The sequence below is a fragment of the Sorex fumeus genome, unplaced genomic scaffold, assembly GCF_029834395.1.
Source record: "Sorex fumeus unplaced genomic scaffold, SorFum_2.1 ptg000086l, whole genome shotgun sequence".
NCBI classification, from domain to species: Eukaryota; Metazoa; Chordata; class Mammalia; order Eulipotyphla; family Soricidae; genus Sorex; species Sorex fumeus.
The window spans coordinates 29969065-29984475 of NW_026606143.1; the positions used below are offsets into that span (position 1 = coordinate 29969065).

Below are 15411 nucleotides of genomic sequence, written 5' to 3' on the forward strand. Positions count from 1 at the left end.
GTGGAAGGATGGAGGCAGAGACCAGCCAGCAGGTAGAGGCCACTTCTGTCAAGGCTGCCCTCAAGGGATTCCTAAAATCTCACCACACGTCACACCAAGCGACCTGGGAGATATTCAGGAAGGGGCATCTGCCAAGGGCGCCAAGCGGTGGGAGAGGAGTGGAGCTCATTCCTGTCTCGGCCCATAAAGAGCCAGGCCACCCCGACTCTGGAGGGGGCCCAGTAAAGACCACAGCAGTCTGGGACACGGGGCGCCTGCGCAGACCAAGGCCCCTTTTAGAAGCAGGAAGCTCCTGCTCCAGCATCAGCTTCCAGCATAGCAGTCCCCTGGCCATGTTCTCCAGACTCTGTCTGGGGTTCTTTGGGCTATCTTTAGGGGGGCAGGACTCCCGGAGACGCCAACATTAACTCTGGTGCTCACTCTCCACTGCCAATCAGGAGCAAGCGGAGTATGGAAAGGAGTATCAGATTCAGATTTGTTTTTCTTTGGGGGCCACACCCAGAGATGCTCAGGGGCTACTCCTGGCTCTGCACTCAGGAATTACTCCTGGCAGTGCTTGGGGGACCATATGGGATTCTGGGGATCAAACCCGGGTCTGCTACGTGCAAGGGAAACGCCCTACCCACTGTACCGTCGCTCCGGCCCCCAGATTCAGATTTTCATACCAACAGCCAATGTTAAAATAGGGCAGCGCTCCAGAAGAGGGTTTCTGAATAACTTGGGTGTGCATCAATCCCTAAAGGGTAAAGTAGGCTCAGGACCTCATGGGGCCAAGGAGGGTAAAAAAAAAGGGGCTGGAGTAATAGCACAGCGTGTAGGGCGTTTGCCTTGCACGCGGCCGACCCGGGTTCGATTCCTAGCATCCCATATGGTCCCCTGAGCACCGCCAGGAGTAACTCCTGAGTGCAGAGCCAGGAGTAACCCCTGTGCACTGCCGGGTATGACCCCCCCCCCCAAAAAAAATAAAGGATTAAGTAGGCTCAGGACCTCACGGGGTCAAGGAGAGTAAAAAAGGGGGCTGGAGCAATAGCACAGCGGGTAGGGTGTTTTCCTTGCACGCAGCTGACCCGGGTTCGATCCTTGCCATCCATTCGGTCCCCCATGCACAGCCAGTAGTAATTCCTCTGAGTGCAGAGCCAGGAGTAGCCCCTGAGCATCGCTGGGTATGACCCAAAAAGAAGAAAAAAAGCGTAAGAAAACGTGTCTATCTGCATAATTAACCCATTCTGGCCAATGCTAAAGATCTCGCTACCTGAGCAACAGATGCTAGAGCGTGGAAATCCCCAGGGGAGCTATGACAGGCCACAGCCAGAGTTTCTGAGGGGATCAGGAGTATGGACAAGCCCCCAGGATTCCAAAGTGCAGCCAGATTTGAGATCCAGCATGTCCTATATGCTAAACAGGAGCTTGCTACCTCTTCACCCCAGTCACCAAGGATTGAAAAGCAGGGCTGGAGTATATTCCATTTATAACTGGCATGGAACAGGTTAAACTGGCAGGGGATTTACTCAGGTCTTCTGCTCTGACCCCACAACGGTCCGGTCCAAGGATACAATTCCAAGTATGAAGGGACACAGACGATTTCCTTTGAGAATTCCACAGGACAATACAGGCGCCCGAGCTGTTCTTCATAGAGTGACAGGGCTTCCGTCAAATTGACGCAGTTGCCCTAAATCAAAGAGAGAAAAGCAAACAATGGGATTGTTGATTCTACCGAGGGACGCGCTCGCCCCGAAGGTCTCTCACAAATGAGAAGACAGCAGCGCTCTAGATAAAAGTTCAGCTCTGAAAATGAGATAAGGCTTTTGTACTTTCACAAATTGCTCTGAATTCTATTTCTAGATCCATTAGCTCATTATCCTTCTACCTCATTTACCAAGCCACTGCGAATTATCAGAGTATGAAGCAATAGAAAGCAAGGAGACCAATTCCTCATTAGTGACGCAGTCATTGTCCCAGCACCGTGCAATTAGCCAAGATTCATCCACACAATCCATTCGAAATACATTTTCGCACTAAGTCACTATTGTGTTGAGAAACAAATATCAAAAAGATGCTCTTAATTTCCAGAACGGTTTCAAATCATGAGCCTCCCAAGAGGCAAGCTGACACCAAACTATATTTCTTCCCCATGCTTTCCCCAAATCTGTGACTTATTTATTCTTCTCCCCCTCTTAAATGGATTTATCAGTGGCTTACAATCTGATGGAATTGCTGGGCTCCACCAAGCTTTATATATCTGTGACATATTGATTTATTTTAAGGCATCAGAGCAAAAACTGAGGCGAGGGATGTGGCTCAGTGGAAGCACTTGCTGTGCATGTATGAAGCTCTGTTACAGTCCCCAGCACTGCGAACAGCAATCATTAAAAATAAATAACAGGGGCTGGAGAGGTAGCACAGCGGGTAGGGCATTTGCCTTGCACGCGGCCGACCCGGGTTCGATTCCCAGCATCCCATATGGTCCCATGAGCACCGCCAGGAGTAACTCCTGAGTGCAGAGCCAGGAGTAACCCCTGTGCAACGCCAGGTGTGACCCAAAAAGCAAAAAATACATAAATAAATAAATAAAAATAAATAACAGGGGCCAGAGCAGTAGCACAGTTTGAAGGGCTTTTGCCTTGCACGTGGCCGACCTGGGTTCAATCCCCAGCATCCCAGCACCAACAGGAGTAATTCTTTTTTTTTTCTTTTTTGGGTCACACCCGGTAATGCTCAGGGGTCACTCCTGACTCTGCACTCAGGAATTACTCCTGGCGGTGCTCGGGGGACCATATGGGATGCTGGGAATCGAACCCGAGTCGGCCGTGTGCAAGGCAAATGCCCTCCCCGCTGTGCTATCGCTCCAGGCCCTAGGAGTAATTCTTGAGTGCAGAGTAACCCCTGAGTATTGCAGGGCGTGACCCAAAAAGCCAAAACAGTAAATAAATAAACAAACAACAGGGACCAGAGAGATAGTACAGCAGGCAAGGCACTTGCCTTACACATGGCCAACCCAGGTTCAATCCCCGAAATCCCATGAGCAATGCCAGGAGTGATTTCTGAGTGCAGAGCTAGGAGTAACCCCTGAACATTGCTGGGTGTGGCCCCCAAACCAAATAAATAAATAAGAAAACAGGAGTTCATTCAGAATATATATACCACAGAAACACCCTAGGTTTCACTTCATGATAAGTGTTTTTTTTCCCTCACTTTTTGGGTCACACCTCGAAATGCTCAGGGGACCATATGGGATGGTGGGAATCGAACCCAGGTCAGCCACGTACAAGCAAACACCCTACCAGCTGTACTATTGCTCCAGGCCCCCATGCTAAGTGTTCTCTCTCAACGTCACTATATTCTAATTTTTCTTCCTTTCTTGCCACCATTCTTCCAGCCTCTCAGCATCTAGGGTTGGTGAGTGAAACGAATGCCAGGAAACATCTGGATTTGGAACAATTCGCAATAAACCAGGGCATTGCAGTAGCAAGAAGCAGCCACTCTGGAACCAAGAAGGAATGAAGGTGAAGAAGAGACTGAGCACAGAAGCTCAGTGTGTGGATACAGGACCTGCCCATTCGCCCTATAACTTCTCAATTTTTTTGTACTCTTGAGTCATGGGCTGGAGCAATAGCACAGCGGTAGGGTGTTTGCCTTGTGCAAGGTCGGCCTGGCCGAGCCGGGTTCAATTCCTCTGCCCCTCTCAGAGAGTATCTCTCCCGCACAGCAAAGCTACCTGTGACGTATTTGATATGCCAAAAACAGTAACTACAAGTCTCACAATGGACACGTTACTGGGCCCTCTCGAGCAAATCGATGAACAATGGGAGGACAGTGCTACGGTGCTACTCTTGAGTTCATAAGGGGAATCTGGTTTCAAAGACCACTGTTGAAGGAAATCTCTGAGACTTTGAACATTGGGATGAGTACTGATTTTTTTTGGGGGGGTGGGCACATCCGGTGATGCTCAGGGGATACTTCTGACTATGCATTGAGGAATTCCTCCTGATTTTTTTTTGGGAGACCATATGGGATGCCAGGGATCAAACCTGAATTGGCACATGCAAGGCAAACACTCTTCTCTGCTACACTATCACTCCAGCCCCAGAGTACTCATTTTTTTCCTTTACATTCCCAGAAAAATATCAAGTATCATTTATTAAGAGTTGTTCTTGAGGGGTTGGAGCGATAGCACAGCGGATAGGGCGTTTGCCTTGCGCAAGGCTGACCGGGGTTCGATTCCCAGCATCCCATATGGTCCCCTGAGCACCGCCAGGGGTAATTCCTGAGTGCATGAGCCAGGAGTAACCCCTGTGCATCGCCGGGTGTGACCCAAAAAGGAAAAAAAAAAGAATTGTTCTTGAAAAGAGACCTAGAAAACCCTTTGATCTCCATGAGGACTAAATGTTTATGTGCTGACTGCATTTTGTAAGAATTTCACCACAGCACTGATGAGGTAACACAAAGGGCTAGAGCGGATGCTTGGCCCGCAAGAATCCCAGGGTTGGATGCCTGGCACCACCCAGGGGCCCCCAAACTAAGCCCCGACGGGCCAAAAAATAAAAAAACACAACAACAACAAAACCACCTCCACCATCAATTTGCCTCAAAATAGTCAGGTACCATGCACAAGAAAAATGATTCAGAAATGAAGGCAAGCTATATGTACATATTCCTGAGGCTGGCGTCTCAGAACCAAGCAGCCAAGAAACCCAGCTTGAGCAGTGCGGTAGGGAAGTAGTCGAGAGCTAGCCCAGGTGGCTTTAACTCAGCACGTACGCGCAGCATGACGTCTGCCTCTCAGGGCCAGCCTGTTTAGTAACCCATCATCTAGGGTCCTAGATGGGCTTTAGCCAAAATGCCCTTGGCCAGCATATAATTTGCTTTCAACATCAAGTTCACCATGAGAGTATATAAACACCACATGTGTAATTTAAGATTCACAAATAGCAAGGACCGCCTGGTTGTTTTTAGAATATATCACCACTGGTGCGGCTATAGAATGGAAATGCCACCAAGTTGCCCAGCTGACTGACTCGCTCTTCTCGCCCTCCAACAGCGGCGGCATGCACACGCTCCTTACAGGGAAGGGCTCTATCCAGAGAAAAGGCAAGGAAACAGGAACGTTCCCATTTGTTCTTCCAATAGGATCCCAAGAAAGTAGTTAAGAAAAAAAACAGGGGCTGGAGTGACAGCACAGCGGGTAGGGCATATGCCTTGCACGCGGCCGACCCAGGTTCAATTTCCAGCATCCCATATGGTCCCCCGAGCACCGCCAGGAGTAATTCCTGAGTGCAAATCCAGGAGTAACCCCTGTGCATCGCCGGGTATGACCCAAAAAGAAAAAAAAACTCTCCACAGAGATCTATTCAAATAAAATGACGCGAAACATTTCTAGTTCCTCTGAATGGAAGTGGAACTGAGCACATTATGTGCAAGAAGGACACCCGAGTTTGGTCCCTGACCATGTCCAGGAGCAACCCCTGAACCCCCAACAGTGTAAGGGAGAAATTGATGCCATGACAGGCGGCAGAAATCAGCAAAATCAGGTAGGCTTCAGGTTCAATTCCTGGAACGGAAACAGTCTCGGTTTCCCAGCAATGAAACAATGTGTAACTAGCCAACCTGAACCCACCTGGGAAAGTTCCTGGGCTCAATCAATCAATCACAATTCCCCAGAAATTGCCTTTTGTCAGTATCCCTCCTACGCCCCATCTCCCCCATCTTACCCTGCCTCTGCGGCAGGGCATTCCCTTTTGTTCTCTCTCTCTTATTGGATATTGTGGTCTCACTAATAAAAATTTTTTAAAAAAGGAAAAATGCAATGCAAAAAAAATTTGTAAGTCTACAACTGTACCTCATGGTGTTTCACTAATAAAATTTAATAGAAAGAAAGAAAGAAAGAAAGAAAGAAAGAAATTGCCTTTTGTCAACCCTAAAAGAAGGAGTAGCGTATGTAACCAGAAACTGCTAGTGGAAACTATTGTTTAACTCTTGCCTGACTATTACCCTACACACTTGCCAAAACACCCTTGTTTGGTAACTAAGATTTCTTTCTGAAACAATAAGGCATGTGCCGCTTATGTAATCAAACCCTATAGAAACTGCTTACTGCCTGAAGTCGGGGTCGCTATCAAGAGACCACTCTATGGGTGCGACAGTAGACCCCAGTATACTGGAATAAAACTCCTACCGCCTTTGCATTATCGAGTTAGTGTCTCATCCGTCTCCCCGCTTGGGAACCCACAGTCCCGGGCTTAACATCAGGTGTGGCCCATCCCACCCTGCAAAACAGAGCAACACCTGGAAGATGCAGAAGGAGAGTCTAACAGCAAAGAATGAAGCACTATTAAAGAGGGGGAGAGCCAGAAAGGGAAACAACTCCTAGGGTTGAAATCTCTTCAGCCTGGGGCTGGCAAGCTAGAACAGGGATGAGTGCGCTCGCCTTGTGTGCAACCAGTCCAGCTTCGATCCCTGAGCACAGAAACAGGAGTAAGCCCTGCTGGGCATGGCCCCCAAACGGAAAACTCCATCCCTTTCATTTTAGAAATCACTTCTGCTCCATGCTAGGTGTGAGTGGGTGGGTGTTACCGAACTCTCACTTTCCAGGTTTCTGCATACTTGGGGCATCTTTGGAAACGTACTGTTAGCATGTATATCTCTCCAGGTCCAGAAGAATTCATCTCTAACAAGACCACTTCTATCAAGTTCAAAATCAAGAAAAACTAGAAATGGTTTTGGGAATCTCACACGTAAAGCGATGTGTGTGTGTGTGTGTGTGTATATATATATATATATATATATATATATATATATAACGGGAATAGATGAAATAACAGTAAAAAGATTTTTTTTGTCTGCAGTTGGTTTTTGGGGGTCTGGCATACCCAGCGGTGTTGGGGGACAAGGAATTCCTGCTCCATCTCTGGGTTTGCTGCCATTCGTGGGAAAGAAAGTTATACCACATGGCCGTATAGCTCTTGTTTGCACTCCAGCCCTTTGGTTCATTTTTGAATTACTTTAGAACTTACATACTTTTTGGATCACCCCCTTTGGTGCATACATATAGAAAATGCATTGAGGGCATGGAGGGATAGTTTGGTGGCTCAGAGCTCTTGCCAAAGCTTAGACCAAGCATACTGTCACGAGTTCAAATCATCGGTGTCCCACATGTGCTTAGCGCGGTGCCAGTAGCTCTGGGGTCTGCATTCTTTTTTTTGTTTGTTTTTTGGCTGGAGCAATATATATATATATATATATATATATATATATATATACATACATACATACATACTGTAGCACTGTCCTCCTGTTGTTCATCGATTTGCTCCAGCGGGCCCAGTAACGTCTCCATTGTGAGATTTGTTGTTACTGTGTTGGCATATTGAATATGTCACAGGTAGCTTGCCAGGCTTTGCCGTGCGGGCGAAATACTCTCAGTAGCTTGCTGGGCTCAATAGCACAGCAGGTAGGGCGTTTGCCTTGCATGCGGCTGACCCAGGTTCGATTCCTCCGCCCCTCTCGGAGAGCCTGGCAAGCTACCGAGAGTATCTCGCCCGCATGGCAGAGCCTGGCAAGCTCTCCGTGGCATATTTGATATGCCAAACAGTAACAAGTCTCACAATGGAGACGTTACCGGTGCCCGCTCAAGCAAATCGATGAACAATGGGAGAACAGTGCTACAGTGCTACAACAGTAAAAATGGTTATTTCTAGAAGGTGGGCCGGGTTTAGGGAGGAATGCAGTGGTGAACAGTACTGGTCATGTCCAGTTCTCACACTTGGACAGGGTAGAACTTTCATCTCCATGGACAAGAATGCCAACAACATAGTTCTATATCTACTAGACCTTTTAAAATTCTTTTCATACTTATAAACTTATTATTTTTTAAATTTTTATTAGTGAAAAAAAAACATTTTTATTATTTTATTCGGGCCTCTCAAAGAGGAATTGAAAGAGCTATGCTTGGAGTATCATGCTTCACTCAAATGAGAGATAGAATCTGGAGTTCCGATCTCTGTCAACACTCAAAAATCAGGGATGCTGTCTCATTTGCCAAGGCATCAAAAATCAGATGGGCTGGACACATAATGAGGTTTACAGACAACCACTGGACTAGAGCCATTACTGACTGGGTTCCACGGGACGTCAAAAGATCGCATGGAACGCCCACCTACAAGATGGTCAGACTTTTTCGTCAAGACCCTGAATGATCGGTTTGAGGCTCTGCATGTTCCTAGAATGAACAGATGCCATTGGGCTACGCTAGCACGCAACAGGGATGAATGGAGACATTACTGGCACCCGCTCGAGCAAATCAATGAATAACGGGGTATCAAGTGATCAAGTGATTAGTGAAACACCATGAGGTACAGTTATAGACTTAAAAATTTTTGTGCTTGGGTTTCAGTTATACATTGATCGAGTACCCATCCCTCCACCAGTGCCCATTCTCCACCACCAATGATCCCAGTATCCCTCTCACTCCCCATCCCCCCATCCCCCCATCCCACCCTGCCTCTGTGGCAGGGCATTCCCTTTTGTTCTCTCTCTCCTTTTGGGTGCTGTGGTTTGCAAAAGAGGCATCAAATGGCAATCATGTTCGGTCTATAGTCTACTTTCAGCATGCATCTGCCATCCTGGGAGGATCCTCCCAACACCCTTTATTTGGTGTTCCCTTCTCTATCTGAGCTGCCCTTTCCCCTACGGCTGGCCTCGTATAAATCTTTCACCTTCTACTAGATTTTGAAATGAATGTGGGAAGAAGGGAGGCCAAGCCCCAGATCTGCTTCCTAGTTCCGTAAGAGCAATTCCAGATGCAAATTCCCAAAGCACAGCCCAGCAGCTCAACGCCCCCCATGTGCAACAACTTCCACAGAGCTGACTAAGCTGCAGTCACTACGAGCAACATCATGAACGCACCACTGGGAAAGAAACAAGTTCAGGCAGGAGTGTTCAAGCAAATAGGTTTGCCAATCATTGAATCACAAGCCAAACAGTTTCCTCTGTCTTTCCCCTCACTCGCAGGTAAGAGGGGCAGGCGCTCCCCAGAGGGAACTCCTAAGGGTACTGCTACTATGAAAGTAGATTGGAGGCATGGGTACTGGTACGAGTTCACTTAGTTGGTCATTTGAAATCTCACCTTGCGAAAAAATAGCCAGTGAAAACGGGTGATGGGATGGAAGCAGAAGAGAGACAGGAGGAAAAAGGAAGTCCCTATGGAGCTGGCAATAAGAGAGTGGGTAGGGTGCTTGCCTTGCATGAGGCTGACCCAGTTCAACTCATGGCACCCTCTACGGAGGGTCCCCCCTACCCGCCAGAAGTGATCTCTAAATACAGAGCCAGGTGTATGTCCTGAGCACAGCCAGCTGTGACCCCGAAACAAAATCAAAAACAGATAAAAAAAAAAAACCCAGGAAGCCCCTAACCAGGCAACTTCTCTGTCCACTCATGCTTGTCCAGACAGCTGGCATGATGGCAGAGAGTCTCACCCATGTGCACCTGGGTGTGGCCAGAGACCAAGAAAAGCCAAGGCCACAGGGAGGCGCTGGGATCATGGCCCTTGAGGAGTCCAGTGACAGACTACAGAGTAGCAAGAGGACACAGATGACAGGGTCCCAGCAGATTTCAGACCAGAGATGTACAGCACACACAAAACAGAATGGCGTTGGGACCGTCATGCACTGGAGGTGGGCAAATGGCATGAGATGAGACCAAGATGTGTCACAGGAGACCAGGAACTGGGAAACAGGACAAATAATATTGGACATGAGCAAAAGGAGAGATCTGGACATTGGGGAGGGGCCTGGAGCCATCTAAGGAAACTGTACAATCGACTTGAACTTTCTTTCTTTCTTTCTTTTGCTTTTTGGGTCACACCCGGCATTGCACAGGGGTTAATCCTGGCTCTATACTCAGGAATTACTCCTGGAGGTGCTCGGGAGACCCTATGAGATGCTGGGGATTGAACCCGGGTCAGCTGTGTGCAAGGCAAATGCATTACCCTCTGTACTATCGCTCCAGCCCCCTGATCTGAACTTCTTACACCTGAATTCTGCCTGTAAATCTTTCATTCTATTCTCAAGGACTCACGTGCTCAGGACTAAATCCACTTTTGTGGTAATATCAGAGGCAACCACTGCAGGAACCAAACCACCAGGCCCCTGCTATCTCCAATGACCTACTGCCACCAGTGTGTGTGAACGGCTCCGTGTGACGCAGTCAAACTGTGTGCGTGTAGGGTGGGAATTATAAATGAGTTCACCTTGAGCTTCCCACAGTAATGAATGCACACACAGGAAAGCAGTCATTTTGGACAATTCCTGGCAACGAGCACTAATATATATTAGTGCTTGGAAAAAATAGCTTGTCAAGGCAAGTTGTCAAGGCCATGATCTTAAGACACTTAAGAATGGAACGGTGCCCTCCTTCCAGGGAGCATTTCAATTAGCCTTTCCGACTGAGCCGGTACTTCCCCAGGAGAGTCTACCAGCCAATATTCAAAACTACAGTCACCCTTTCTCCCTAACTCCACCTGGTGGAGTCAACTGGTCTATGACAAAGCCAAAGGGCTTTTAGGGCTTTTAAAAACCCAAAAGCCTCACATTCTTGACCTTCGTAAGGTGGATGGTACTTCCTTCTATTTGCAGAAACATAAAAAGAATGCAGGGCCCGGAGCGATAGTATAGCGGGGAAGTGCTTATCTTGCATGAAGCCAACCTCGTTTCGATCCCCAGCACCCCATATGCACTTCAGGAATCATTCCGGAGTGCAGAGCCATTAGTAAGCCCTGAGCAATGCCAGGTGCGGCCCCAAAACGAACAAAAAGAATCCAAGTCTCTAGGCGTGCTTGGTTTGAGACATGTCCATGCCTCACAAACCTAATCCAGTGCATGTGGGTTGCATTTACGTGAACAAGATGGCTTGGTTTGAGCAGGCTTCATGTGTAGGTTTCCTACAAAGCCCAGGTCGACACCACCACACCTACGAAGGATCAGAAAGGGCTTTGAGTTTTGCAGATCACAGCATCCATATTGCTACTCTGCAAGGGTGCCACTGCGGCCAAAATGCAGTAAACGGCTATAGTCATGGGCCATGAAAACCTTTACCAAACCTAGTGATTAGTGAGTAAGATTTTGGACACAGTTTGCAGAAATCGACTTTTTTTTTTGCCCTTTGTGGTTCCAGGAATGAAACCCAGGGCCTCACACATGTAAGGCGAGTGAGTGCTCTACCATTCAGCTACATCTCCTGTTCCACATCCCTGCTTTACATAGTTAAGTCTAGGATGTGTAAATAACGATGTGTCAACTCCAGGGAGAAAGAATCCACTCACTCCCTGGCACTGGTGTGATCACTGTGTGGGTGTGTGGAGGTTAAGGGGGAGGGGGTCAGGGATGCTTCTCCAAGCAGGGGGGAAAGAAGGCAGCGAAGCGTGAGCTGGAGCTGAAACCAAGGAGTCTCTTGGGTTGCTGAGTTGTTTGCAACACGGGCCCAGAGCTCCTTTAAAGAATCACGTAAGAACTCTTGGTTACTTCTTGACATTAAAACACTTTAAAAGGGTGGGGGGGGGGCGACAGTACAGCAGGTGCAGCATCTGCCTTGCACACAGCCCACCTGGGTTCCATCTCTGACATCCTATATGGTCCCCTGAGCACCGCCAAAAGTAATTCCTGAGGACAGAGCCAGGAGTAACTCCCAAGCGTTGCCAGGTGTGACCCAAAAGAGGGGGATAGGTGTTTTTCTCTTGGAAATGTTGAGCGAGGAGGGAAAACCTGGAGGGCAATGTTTGCCTCACAAACTCAAGAGGCTGCGTGTGTGATCCCCAGCCTCATAGGCTGCCTGTGTCCAGCATGGCAGCCCAGTACATCACAGCCCAGTGTGTGTGACAGCCCCACAACTAAAGGCTGTGAGCTCCGGAGAGCACTGCAAGGACAATAAGATGTGCAAGCAGCACAGCCAGGAGCGTGAGCCCTAGTACGGCCTCCACCCGGCACGCACGTGCACCCCAACTAGAGAAGGTGACAATGAGCACTGAAAGAGTGCGACGTCATGCAATGAGATGAGTTGCAGCACCAACGTATGTATGTGGGTCTTTATCATCAACAACATCATCAACGGAAGGAGGGAGGATAGAAAGAAAATATGCAGGGGTCAGAGGGATAGTACAGAGGGCAGGGTGTTTGCCTTGCACGTGGCCAACCCGGGTTCGATCCCCCGCATCCTGTATGATTCCCTGAGCACCGCAGTTGTCATCCCTGAGTGCAGAGCCAGGAGGAACCCCTGAGCATTGCTGGGCATGACCCAAAAAGAAAAAAAAAGGCAATCACCCTAAACAGCTCTGATAAATAAGAGAAAGCTGCCAGAAATAGCATTTACAAAGAAAGAAAGAAAGAAAGAAAGAAAGAAAGAAAGAAAGAAAGAAAGAAAGAAAGACAGACTGTGCCGCTATAGGGGCCAGAGCACAATTCTACCAGAGAGCTTATCCCTTCTGCGTTAAGGCAAGGGGCCTCTGTACCAAGCAAAGAGAGTGGATTTCTTTGTCATCATCGCTTCTGATGACATCCACAGGATTTTAAGACCACGTGCAGGTTATATGTGGCAGAAATATGTAACCTATTCTCAAGAAACAGAACCTTCTCATTTCATTTTAAAATTGAGGGATCTCCCTTGAGGGCTTAACCTTTAACAACATGTTAGCGATCTCTTATAGAAGGGCTTAATCGCTCCTAGGTGAGATATAACAATCTTCACTTACTTTCCTCTAAGGAAACTTTTTTGGATTCGTTTCAGCGGTGTTTCATAACAAACAATACAACATAAATTATTTCAGTTCTACTTTGGGGCAGGGGTTGGCATTCGGTATGGAAAATTCCAAAATATGGTGGTGGCAAGGTATAATGTTGGAGGGATTGGTGTTTGAATATTGAATGTAGTCAAATATTGTGAATTACTTTATAAAAATAAAATTAAATCACTGTATCACAGTCAAAATAAATAAATAAATAAATAAAATTGAGGGATCTGGTGCTGGAGAGAGAGCTCAAAGGGGTGGAGTGGTACCTGGTATGTGACGGTCCTGGATTTGACTCTTGGCAACTCTTACCAGCACCCAGGCCAATGCCAGAGGGAACTGCCTCAGGGCTTCCTCAGCAAGGCTTGGGAGACACCCCCTCCCCGCCACCCAATAAAAGGAGCTCTAGAGGATGAGAAAAAAACACAATTTACTTCCACCTTGTGGCGCCAGCACCTATTACAGCCCAAATCATTTTCTCCCACTTGAAGTTGATTCCTTGGCTTTTCAACAGCCAGCAGGAACCAAGGAGATTCGCAATCCTCTATCTCCATCTGGTGGCGGCAGTTGATACTGCAGCCAACGTGAATCCACTGGAACCGTGGGACAGGCCCCCGCAGAAAACTTTAATCCACAACAGATTAAGAGGCCAGTGATTTCAGAAACCTTACTGCCAAGAGAGAGGAATCGAAGCCTGCTGCTGTCTCCTTCACAGACATAAGCTTCAAGAACATACATTCAAGTTTCAAGGGAGAAACTTCTTACTGTGTGAAACTTCTTACCTGTGTGAAATACTTCCCGTCTTGTTTCAGTACTTTCATGGAGAGGTCAAGAATCAGTCTCAGAAATTCCCATGTGGAATCTGGATTTTCAAAGAATTAAGTGCTGTTAGTATGGATTTTATGCATCAGAAACAACATTTAAAAATCAAGTGTTCACATTAATAACCCACAAGACCCAAAGAAGTGGAAGACCCACCCTTATCCCCATCTGGACCAGACCCTAGACCCCGCCCATGAAGGGCTCCTCTGCTCCTGAACAGTCATGATCCCAGAGGCACACAAACCAATCTGGGAACCCAGAGGCTTCTGGCAGAAATCCCTCCTAAATTACTTAATTACTAAAATACCAGAAATCCAATGCTCTTCATTATCAGCAACAGAAAACAAATTATATGATGCCTTTCCAGCAGGTCTGATAGTTGGGGGAAAATTCCAAATAAAAATATTGGGTCTTCTGTCGAAAAATTGAATGGAATCAAAGTAAAGAGAGAGTAAAGTGAAAATCATCTGCCACACAGGCAGAGGGAGGGGTGGGATGGGGGGTATACTGGGGTTCTTGGTGGTGGAACATGTGCACTGGTGAAGGGATGGGTGTTTGATCATTGTATGACCGAGACTTAAACCTGAAAGCTTTGTAACTGTTCTCACGGTGATTCAATAAAAAAAAAAGTGGAAGACCCAGAACTCAAGAACTTATGAACCCTGGGGGCTGGATGCTGGTACAGTGAGGAGAGTACAGTGAGGAGGGTGTTTGCCTTGCATGCAGCCAACCCAGGTTCAATTCCCAGCATCCCATATGGTCCCCCCAGCACCACCAGGAGTAATTCCTTTGTGAAAAGCCAGGAATAACCCCTGATCGCCGGGTATGGCCCCCCCCCCCACAAAAAAAGGACGTATGAACTCTAACAGAGTATGTTGTCTTGGGGGGCATGCGCCCACACAGATGTGAGGGAGGTCGGAAACAAGTGTTCAGCCAAGAGCAGCCCTCGTGTAACCAATGGTTCCACCAAAGCAGTGGTTGAAATGTGAAACATGAAAATAGTTAAAAAGGAAACAGAAACTTGCCAAGTAAGAAACCACACTGGCCAGAAGGTGGGGGGCCCGCAAACTGTCTTGGAAGGTGAGTTTATAGAAAACAGTAAGGCTGGGGGCAGTGGAGTCATAGTACACCGGGCAAGGCACTTGCTTTGAATGCAGCCGACCTGGGTTCGATCCTCCACATCCCATAGGTTTCCCCCAAGCCCAAGCCCTGCCAGAAGTGATCCCTGAGCACAGAGACAGGAGTGACTCTGTAAACCAATGGGTTTGGCCTCAAAAACAAAGCCAAAAATGAAGGAACCTGGGACAGGGGTGTTGCTCAGCGGGCACTGGTGTACCAGGTTCCATCTCTGGCACTACCAAGCGAAGACAAAGGAACTTGAAATTTAACAGACAATCTCTAAGGGCTTTTGCTCCTTTCATCCTCATGTTGTGCTAAGAGGAATATTTCCACAAATGGTGTCTTTGGCAAAGCAAAGTAAGACAGAATCTACCTTCTTCAGGAGCCGTGGAGATGGGAACAGCCGTCAAATCATTAATCACGTAGTCAAACTCCCTCCCTTCTTTGGCGTACCTCTTCAGTACTGGAATACAGTCTTCTATGAGAACCTTGAAGAGGGGACAGAATAGAGGTGGGTAAGCTCAGAGAAGGTCGACTTAGCTCTGGCGCTCCTGAACAGCGCCTCCATCCACGCCTGGAACAGTTCAACTTTCGTACTTTCTGGAACTGTCTATACCTCTTCTTTCTTTTAAAAAATAACATATTTGTTGACTTTGGCAGTGTGGGGAGGACACCTGGCAGTACTCAGGGCTTACTCC

At 47.6% G+C, this 15411-nt stretch overlaps 1 protein-coding gene across 1 annotated transcript in view; it reads right to left on the reverse strand.

Annotated features, from left to right (window-relative positions):
- SMS (spermine synthase) overlaps positions 1-15411 on the reverse strand; it is a 68097-nt gene that overhangs the window by 2858 nt on the left and 49828 nt on the right. Inside the window, exons 8-10 of the mRNA XM_056131188.1 lie at positions 15087-15201; positions 13555-13634; positions 1554-1669 (exon numbers count right to left, since the gene is read on the reverse strand). Coding sequence (XP_055987163.1) covers positions 1554-1669; positions 13555-13634; positions 15087-15201 — 311 coding nt within the window. The remainder of the gene's footprint in view (positions 1-1553; positions 1670-13554; positions 13635-15086; positions 15202-15411) is intronic.